General features: G+C 33.5%; 1 protein-coding gene across 1 annotated transcript; it reads right to left on the minus strand.

Moving 5' to 3' along the window:
• Nucleotides 1-395: 395 nt before the first annotated feature.
• On the minus strand, nucleotides 396-7194 carry LOC131602336 (protein TPX2-like). The gene is made up of 19 exons (XM_058874422.1): nucleotides 6853-7194; nucleotides 6364-6446; nucleotides 6164-6280; nucleotides 6025-6072; nucleotides 5654-5950; nucleotides 5489-5581; nucleotides 5282-5398; nucleotides 5032-5184; nucleotides 4874-4936; nucleotides 4712-4792; nucleotides 4476-4631; nucleotides 4254-4385; nucleotides 4007-4087; nucleotides 3812-3931; nucleotides 3563-3729; nucleotides 3323-3431; nucleotides 1804-1863; nucleotides 1624-1718; nucleotides 396-815 (listed from the first exon to the last, which is right to left on the minus strand). Exons 1-19 carry the CDS (start codon nucleotides 7022-7024, stop codon nucleotides 710-712), a joined length of 2250 nt encoding a protein of 749 aa, XP_058730405.1. The 5' UTR covers nucleotides 7025-7194; the 3' UTR covers nucleotides 396-709.
• Nucleotides 7195-9287: the final 2093 nt, after the last annotated feature.

A 9287-nucleotide genomic window follows, 5' to 3' on the forward strand; every position in this document is an offset into this window, starting at 1 on the left:
TTTTTGTATCAATAAACTTCTTCTTTTCTTTGGTAACCAAAATAATTCTAAATTCTACACCAGACCTGATCCATACACTCTATTTAATCATTACTCGTGACAAACAATTTATAATATTTTATTTAGCTCGATTTTATCAATGATTTTGGAGAACGACGATCTTTCTTTAAGATTTAAATTATATTTAAGATGAAAGTAATCCGAATAAGAGCAAAAATATTTTTTGTATCAATAAACTTCTTCTTTTCTTTGGTAACCAAAATAATTCTAAATTCTACACCAGACCTGATCCATACACTCTATTTAATCATTACTCGTGACAAACAATTTATAATATTTTATTTAGCTCGAATTTAATCATGACAAATTTTGAATCCTCGCACAAGCTTTCAACGACAGCCCTAATGATAAAATCGTAAAAGCACGATGCAAGAGAGCAAAAATATATTTTAGTATCAACATGGATATTCCTCAATCAGATACAATAATTTTTTTTTTGGTAGAAGTTATTACTATCTTAATTAAGCAACGCTAATAATGTTGAAATGAAATGTTGATTTGGTGTTATCACATTCTTTATACAGATGCATTATTAGCTGCAGCCTTAAAAAATATACATCAAATAATACAAACTCAACTATTACACTGTTACAGACATAGACACTAGGAATGTGTCAAGAATTCAAGAATACAAGTTGGTTACAAGTCATCATCGCATGTTAGTTGCAGGACTAGAGACTGCAGAACCGTGGACCTTCCGTCTTCTATGGAGTACACGCAAATTTGGTGACTTGGGTTTTGTTGTTTTAGAAGTTCTGATGCAACAATAGAGTTAGCTTTATAAGTAGGGGTGTGCATGGATCAAGAACCAAACCAAATTGAACCATATATGTGGTTTGGTTTGGGTTTTAAAACCATTTTCATAAAACTGGTTTATTTTTTTAAAACCGGTTTACATGTGGATCGGTTCGGTTTTAAACCGGTTTCTCACAAAAAACCAATTTAAAAAAAAAACTAGTTTTAAACCGGTTTCTCTCAAAACCAATTCAATACTTAAAATCAATTTTAATCCCTTTGAATTAATACCAACTTTTTAAACCGAATTCTCACATAAATTATTTTATTCATTTTGAATAAATGCCAACTTTTTAAAATTAATTCAACACTTAAAATCAATTTTATTTCTGTTATAGCTTATATCACTGTACGTCGAATAATCTGTTCCACTAAATAGTTTTATAGTTTGCATGTATATATAGTTCTGCTCAGAAGTGATTTGTAGTAACCATTAATAAATTTATGAAATTACTACAGTATGTATTAAAGCTCACTTCTGTTGTATTATATTGGTGAATCATAAAAAAGACAAGCATGTAAATTTAATACATAATAAAATTTGGATACCCAATAACTAAACCACATTATTAATATGGGTACCGGTTTAAAAAAATGGATATCCGATTTTATATTTTAACATTTGGATTGGGTTTTAAAAACTGGACCAATTTGGATACCAATTTGGTTATAAATAACCGGTTTTTTTGCACACCCCTATTTATAAGTGTTCAAATGTAAATATCTTAAGGGAGAAAATTAAGGGAGTTGCAGATGCATTTAACTTACTTTTGGGGAACAAATGGCTTGTCAAAACTTGGAACCGGCCTAGCATGAGGAACCATCGTTCTTCTCATATGTTTCAGTGCCTTCTCTTCCTCAATCTACATGTTTATGTTCGCAATAACAAAGTCAATCAATGGTGCAACTAAATTTATGTTCTAACAATAACAATGTAGTATTCCATACCTTACTTGCTGCTTCACTCTCTTCTCGGTGGCGTTTATACAACGCTTCTTTCTCCTTAATCTGTAAAAATTATTAGACACTTGGTAAAACAATCCAGAGACCTACTAGAACAGTGGAAAATTAAAAGGAAACACACAATAAATAAATAAAAGCAAATTTAAAATAATTGTACATGTCCCCCATAGAACAATAAAAAAACAGTTTCTTACTAAAACATTAGTCAAAATTATCTCCAAGAATAAAATCTGGCGTATAGAAAAATCTAAATAACAAAAACAAAACAGTTAAATTTGCTTGCAAGTTGCAAGAGCTAATTTGTCCAAAAGTAACACAAATTGAAAATGGCAGAAACTATAGTGTCATTTGTTTTGAAGAAAGTTTGGTAGAGGGAACCAATAAACTCCTGTTGGTTTCGGGGTTGGCATGGGAGAGCTCGAAAAAACAACTCTTCCAAACTATGTTTATAATAACCAGCACGTAAAAAAACACTTTGATTGTAGATCTTCATCACAGTTTCTCAATCTTATACTGTGAAGTTGTTGATTGATATGGTAAAGAAGTTTTGCAAGGACAGCAATGAGCCTCTATCCCAAAGGCTCTGCTAAAGATGGATGATACATTGATTGATCAAGTGAGGCAATACCTTGAATGAAAGAGATACTTGGTGTTTTTTGATGGTATTTGGAAAGAATTTTTTTTTGAAGAAATTCAAAATGCCTTAATTTGTTGTAATAACAACAAAGGAAGTAATTGAATATTTGTGACCACTAGAATGATGCATGTAATTGAATATTTCAAAAAGTATTTTTCTGTTCATATTCATAATGTACAACCCTTGTCTCTAAAGAAAGCATGGTAACTTTTTTGCAACAAGGCATTTATATCTGAGCCTGGAAAACAGTGTCCAACAGAACTTGAGGGTATCAGGTGAAATTGTTAAAAATGTGGAGGGCTACCATTGGCAATTGTGGCTATTGGTTTCTGAGAATGGAGTTAGAGTGCAATGCGCATTTAACTCGTTTAAAATCGACTTTATCGTAGTTATGATGATTTGCCTTACCATTTTGTTGTACTTTGGTACATATCCTGAGGACTGCACCATCAATCGCAAACTCGAAAATGGATGGCTGAAGGGGGTAAAGGATGTGGATAAAAATCATCGGAGGAAGTTGCTGATGAGCCACATGACACAGTTGATATATAGAAGTTTGGTTCAAGCTTCCAAAGTAGGTTTTGAAAAAGTAGGTTCAAGCTTCCAAAGTAGGTTTTGAAAAGTTTCTCAAGTCCATGATTTGTTGCGCTAAGTGATTTATCAAAAAAAAAACAAAACATTTGATGCAAGATGATGAACATGCCACAGTTGGAATAACCAGGTGCTTCTCTATAGCTAATGCAAATAATAGATACTTAATCTGTAAAGAGCACATGACTTGACACAGTTGATATACTTAATGGCAAGCTAATGCAAACAATAGATATTTAATCTGTAAAAATTAAAGACAAGGACTGATTTCATTACCTTCCCATCAAATTGCGCTCTATCCACGGCTCGATGATTCAAATGTAGATCAAACTCTTGAACTTGTGTAAGGGGTTTGCGTACCTTCTCCGGAACTGGGATTGGATCCCTGCAATATGAAAACAAAAATACAGTTCACTACTTTTTTTCTTCATTGAAATTATGCATGCTTAAAATGTCTTGATTGTATAAACAACGCTTAAGTAAATAAATCGCTTAAAAAAAAGTCTTGTTGCTCACTCTTTTAATACTGGCTGTGCCTTAAATTTTCTCCTCTGTGCTTCCTCTCTTTCCATTCTAAGTCTTTCTTCTTGTTCCCTTTGCATTTCTTCCTCATGTCTCACTAGGCTCTCCAATTGAAATGGCTCTGGTTTTGTGCATTGCTTGGGTTCTGGCTTCGGTGGGATCTGTAAATTATCAGTAGCTTTTAATAATAATATTGTAAATTTTGATCAAAGATTATGAATCATCAAAATGACGCTTATGTACCACGGGATAATCAGTGGTATACGGATATGGGTTAGCCTTTGGAACCCTTGTTGCTTCCTCTTCTAATTGTTTCTCCAAGAGTTCTAGGAATAGTTTCTTCTCTTTCTCAGCTCCTCTTTCCTGCCACATGATCAATATGTATTAGCAGACTGAACCATACATTTGTCAAGTTTCAACATATGGAGAGAAATGAACCTCGGTGTGAAGATGGAATGGATTCGGAGTAGTGATTCTTGGAACTGTCTTGTGACGCGCAGGTTCAGACTTCAAAGAAAGCTGCAAAATGAACAGCAGAAATAGTAAATAATTTTGAAATAGAGAGTAATCATAGACTACCGGAAAAAGACCGATTATTATTACAATATATTTTGCATATTATCTTTTATATTCTAAAAAATATAAATTGGGAGCTGGTTCTAACATTTTACTCTAAACTACCTACCTTGTCAAATAAATCAGCCACGGAGCCAGATGGTGGAAACCTCTCATTTGTGGCAAAGTGAAATTCTTGCGGTTCGGTGACATGTTTCTTCATATGGCAGGATATTCCAATATCTCCTTTACTCTCAAAGATCTGTAAGATATACAACGTTGGCTTAGCGCTTAAAAATAGAATGAAAATTCTTAGGATTGGTTAACATCATAGTTAGCTTGACACTATTACCTTCTTATTTAGAGGTCTAGCCTTGAATTTAGGAATCTTTTCAAGTTCCTCTTGCTCTATTTCTAATGAGCTTTTCACGGTTGGTGGGCGAGCCCTTAGTGTTGTTTGGAGCAGTGGAGGTTTAGGTTCATTAAGATGAGTTTTCAGTGATTTTTCCTGTTACAATAAAAAAAAAGGTGACTAATTGATTGAAATTGAATGAAAAAGCTATGGATTAATCCGTTGCTAAAACATACCTTATGTGAAACCTCTGATGAGGCTTTGGAAGCTGAATCTATATTTTGATGAGCTCTAGCCAATGTTTCTAGATGAAATTCCTGAAGAAAATGGAAATGTTATTATACACACACAAATTTGTTAACACCAACAATCTTCTTTTTTCTTTGGTCTGGGTTTACCTTGAACTCTGGTGGCTGTGGTTCACTTCTTGGCATGGGAAGCAAAGTTGGAGTTTGCAGAATCTATAATGAAAAAAGAGAAACATAAATTTAGCCTCCAATTTGGCAATGAGTAAATTAAGTAATGCTTAAACCTCCAAAAATAAAAATTATAGTACCTTCTTATTCACAGGCCGAGCCTTGAATTTGGGAATTTTAGCCATCATTTCTTCCTCAAGCTCAGCAGCACTCTTCATTCTAGATGGGCGAGCCCGCTGATTTGTCTCAAGTTCGGGTTCTTTGGGTCTGGTCAATGCAAGTTTTGGTTTTGACTAGATGAAGGTGGTTACAATTAATTAGTAAAAAAGTATCCAAAGCATTGAAAAGAAAACGGAGTAGATCAAAAAAGTGAATGCGATTGACCATTACATGAGAAATATTGTTGTGCAGTGGTAAGTCTCTAGTGCTAGACTCGAATCTCTTCATCATTTCTGCCATTGATACAAATGGCGCAGGTGGGGCTGTTTTTGGTTCACGAACATAAACCTTTACATAAAAAGTTCAATTAAATTAATGTTTACCATAAAGCTAATAGGAATTATGAAATATTAATCAACCAGACAAAACAAAACAAACCTTTCTGTCCTTTTCGTGAGTTTTAGTAGTACTTGAAGAGTAACCCAATTTTGATTTATCATGCGACAGAATTCGAGGTTTGAGATTCAAAATCTGGATAGTAGTTAAAAAAATGTATAAGAATCAATTTGAACTAACACCAGAAAAAAAAACTATAACAATCACCTGTCTAGTTTTCCCTTCTTCCAATTTTTGCCTCTTAATAGCTTGATTCTCTTGGGTGAAGTGGGGAGTCACTGCAGTGCTATTTGTGACTGCTGACTGTAACCGGGTTTTGGTATTCGTAGATACCTTCTTAGAGTTCTGTTGCTTCTTGGAATTAGTGGAAGCGGTATTGACATTTTTCCGCAATTCTGGTTTCGGCGTGCAAGCGTCTTTTCCTACTTCAAACGATGGTCCTATGGATGTTGCTACTTTTGAGCTCTCCCCTTTACGATCACTTGTTGGCTTACCAACAGAAACCTGGTAGATAGATATTATGAGAAGATAGTAATAACAACGAGGAAACAAGTCTGTTACTGGGATGCTAAAATTACCTTATCAGAATCCATTGAATTACTCTCTTCTTTCTTATCGGCAGAAATCTGAAATACCGAATAGATTTATGAGTAAAAGATAATAATAACCATGAACCAAATTGTTATTGGTATAAATAAAAATAACACAACTGATTACCATGCGAGTAACTCCTGTAAGCTTTTCCTCCTTGGCTCTATCATCTTCCTTTATGTTGCTAGTTATGCTTACTTGTTGTGTATTTGATTCGAGAGCATCTTCAACATTTGCCGACATCTATAAAACAAACAAAGATAATCAATTAAATAATAAAACTGAATTTTAAATACATATAAAAAAACTAAAGTACCAGTCAGTACCTTTGGCATATTGTCAGCTTCACTAAAATCACATAAGGTACCTACAGTAATGGATCTACCAGCCTTGATTTTAGGCATGAATGCTGCAACAAATTGAAAACAAAACCAAGTAAACCTTTTGTACATCAGAAGCAATTAAAATCAGGTTCTCAAGCTTAAGTATAACTTTGACACACAAAGTTCTCTAGCCAAATCATAAAACCCTAAACTCACGAGAATTCTAAGTTTCCAATCCTTCACTCTGTTTATTTACCGATTTCATTCTGACTATATGGAAACAAATCATCTATCAATCAAAGTCTAAAACCCTAAACTCACGAGAATTATAAGATTCCAATAATCTTCACATGCAAATCAGTGGTTCAAAGAAGTACACCCTATCTTTTCTTCAATTCTTCATTTCTAAGGACAAAACAGATCTGAGATTGTTTTCTCAAGTATTCGTTTGATGCATTACTCAAGAAAGACGAGAAGAGATTGATTACTTACGAGAAGGAGCGTAAGAGAGAGCAGTGTGAAACCAGAGCTCAGCCTTACGGATTTCATCTTCCGATTCCTCTTTCGTGAAATCGAAGAAACGCGGTGCAGAGAACTCGTACGTTTCGTCAATGATAGTGGTGCCAGTGCCACCGCTACCTCCAATTCCCTCCGCCACCGCCATTTTCAGTTCCAATTAGGGTTTGCGTTTCAGAAGAGTAGAAGAGAGAAATAGAGAGAGCGTGTTTGGTTGGAAGGAAATTGGGAGAAAAATGATTGGAAGGAAATTGTGAGAGAAACTCTGCGAAGATGATGAGATTGAGAGGTAGTGTCGCTCTGTAATGTTGTAAAGTGTAACGGTTAGTTCTCTAACGGTCGAAAAACTTTTTGAACAGTGATATATAAAATGAAACGAATACGCTTGGTTTTGTAACGGCTATTTTTCTTGTCTTAATTAGACTTTTTTTATTTATTGAAACGTATTTACTATTTTACTATTTACTAAAAATTATTTATTTCTCACTGATTTTGGTATAATGCTTCAGTTTTTCTAAAAGCTAATTATTATTTTTTTAATTTTTGTTGGGGAAAAAAAGAAGCTAATTATTATTTTTTTAATTTTTGTTGGAGAATACTAGTATATTGATGGTTATATATTTTGTAATTGAATCGAAAAGTTGCTTGTTAAAACTTCTCCAATGTTATTTAACTCTATCCATCGAAAATTTATATTTGTAATTTTTACGCTCACCAGTTAGTTATAGTTTATAAATTACATATGTAAAAAAAAAAATTGTTTTATATTTTTTATATTTATCAAAATGTGTTTTTTTCAAACTTTAATTTTCTATTTTCTTTAATTAGGCAATCACATCTGTTTAAAAAAGAATTAAGATCAAATCTTGACATGTGATATTTCTCGTAAATGATTGATATTGTTATTGTTATTAACGTCAACTGTCAAAGAATACTAATCTAATTGATAAAAATTAATTTCATCAGTGTTTTAAAAATCGGACCGGTCATCGAACCGGTGAGAGTATTGGATCACTAGTTTATTGGTCGAAGCACTGGGTCACTGGTCGAACCGCACGACCAAACCGGATTAAACCGGATAACTCGGTTGAATAGACCTGTCATTATATAAGTATAAAACTGGTCGAACCGGATGATTCAGTCTCTAAAAAAATATAACTAGCTTTTAAATTTTTTAAAAATATCATATCATAAATTCACAATTTCATAACTTAAATTCAAATTTTAAGCAAAGGTATCACACATAACAAAATAGTAAAAAATTACAAAGTCTAATTGCAAACAAAGTCTAATTACAACATAATCTAATTGAATAGTTTATAACAAAATAACTCCAATGTGTACCAAATTTAATTCAAAATAGGATCTCCTAAAAAGAAAATCAAATAAAATTCAATATGTTTATGCTATGTAACAAAATTTATTAGCAAAGATAACAATAGACAATAAAGTTTTTAATTTGTCACTAACGAAAAAAACTATGTGAGAATGTTATTTAAGTAATACACTACTAAATATATTAAAAAAAAAGTTTAAAAGAAATGTTAAAAAAAAAGTTTAAAATAAATTTTAAAAAAAAGTTTTAAAAAAAGTTTTAAAAAAAAAGTAATTAAACCGCCGGTTTTCCGGTTTTCCTGGTTTTCCCCGGTTCCCACCGGTTTGATGGCATACCCGATCTGACTATTGAACCAGACCGGTTATCAGGCCGGTTCCCGGTTCGAACGGTCCGATCGGTCGGTCCGGTCCGGTTTTTAAAACACTGAATTTCATGACGGATAGACTTGAGTTTAAATTCTATTGTCTCTCAAATTGTTTTTTTTTTCTTCCTTAAATAAGATAATGTCATACTTGGTAGCAAGCCCCGGCCAATGAAAAGTTGGCAAATTCTTCAAAAAGATATTAGTTTTAATTTTCACTTTTCATGGAGGTCTCCATTAATGAGTGACTTGACATAAGCTTTCTCAACAACAAAATTCTACTATTTAGTGTTCTTGTGATACACACAATAAGATGAATTATGCTCATGTGATTCTGACAGATTTTGATGGATATTGAACAAGTTGGCAGTGGACATCTTTTTATGACGACTGGAAGTGAATTCGTGTACCAGTTTCCTTATCAAGTCTTGATAGATGTTGATAAAGGCACGAGGAAGACCCATGCACCATCTGAGGGTGCCCGATAATAACTTACATTTTAGATAGTCTGATGCTCCTATGATGGACATATGCGGTTGATGGAGGTGACGTATTCGTAGGGATTGACGCGTCCGTCAAACTTGGCAAAGGATGGAGCTTTGAAACCTTCGGGAACAAGGCCCCCCCATATTTCGTCAATATTGGTTGGGGAGCAAACAGTTCCACCTCTTCTGGGGGATTGACATTGTAACACCTCATTTCTACCCGACAATT

The sequence above is a fragment of the Vicia villosa genome, linkage group LG5 (assembly GCF_029867415.1).
Source record: "Vicia villosa cultivar HV-30 ecotype Madison, WI linkage group LG5, Vvil1.0, whole genome shotgun sequence".
Taxonomy (NCBI): domain Eukaryota; kingdom Viridiplantae; phylum Streptophyta; class Magnoliopsida; order Fabales; family Fabaceae; genus Vicia; species Vicia villosa.

Coding starts and splice junctions, on each gene's coding strand:
- LOC131602336 (XM_058874422.1), bottom strand. CDS start 7,024: ATGGCGGTGGCGGAGGGAATTGGAGGTAGCGGTGGCACTGGCACCACT. Junction 5,399..5,488: donor CTCACGAAAAGGACAGAAAG/GTTTGTTTTGTT, acceptor TTTTATGTAAAG/GTTTATGTTCGTGAACCAAA. Junction 5,185..5,281: donor TGCACAACAATATTTCTCAT/GTAATGGTCAAT, acceptor ACCTTCATCTAG/TCAAAACCAAAACTTGCATT.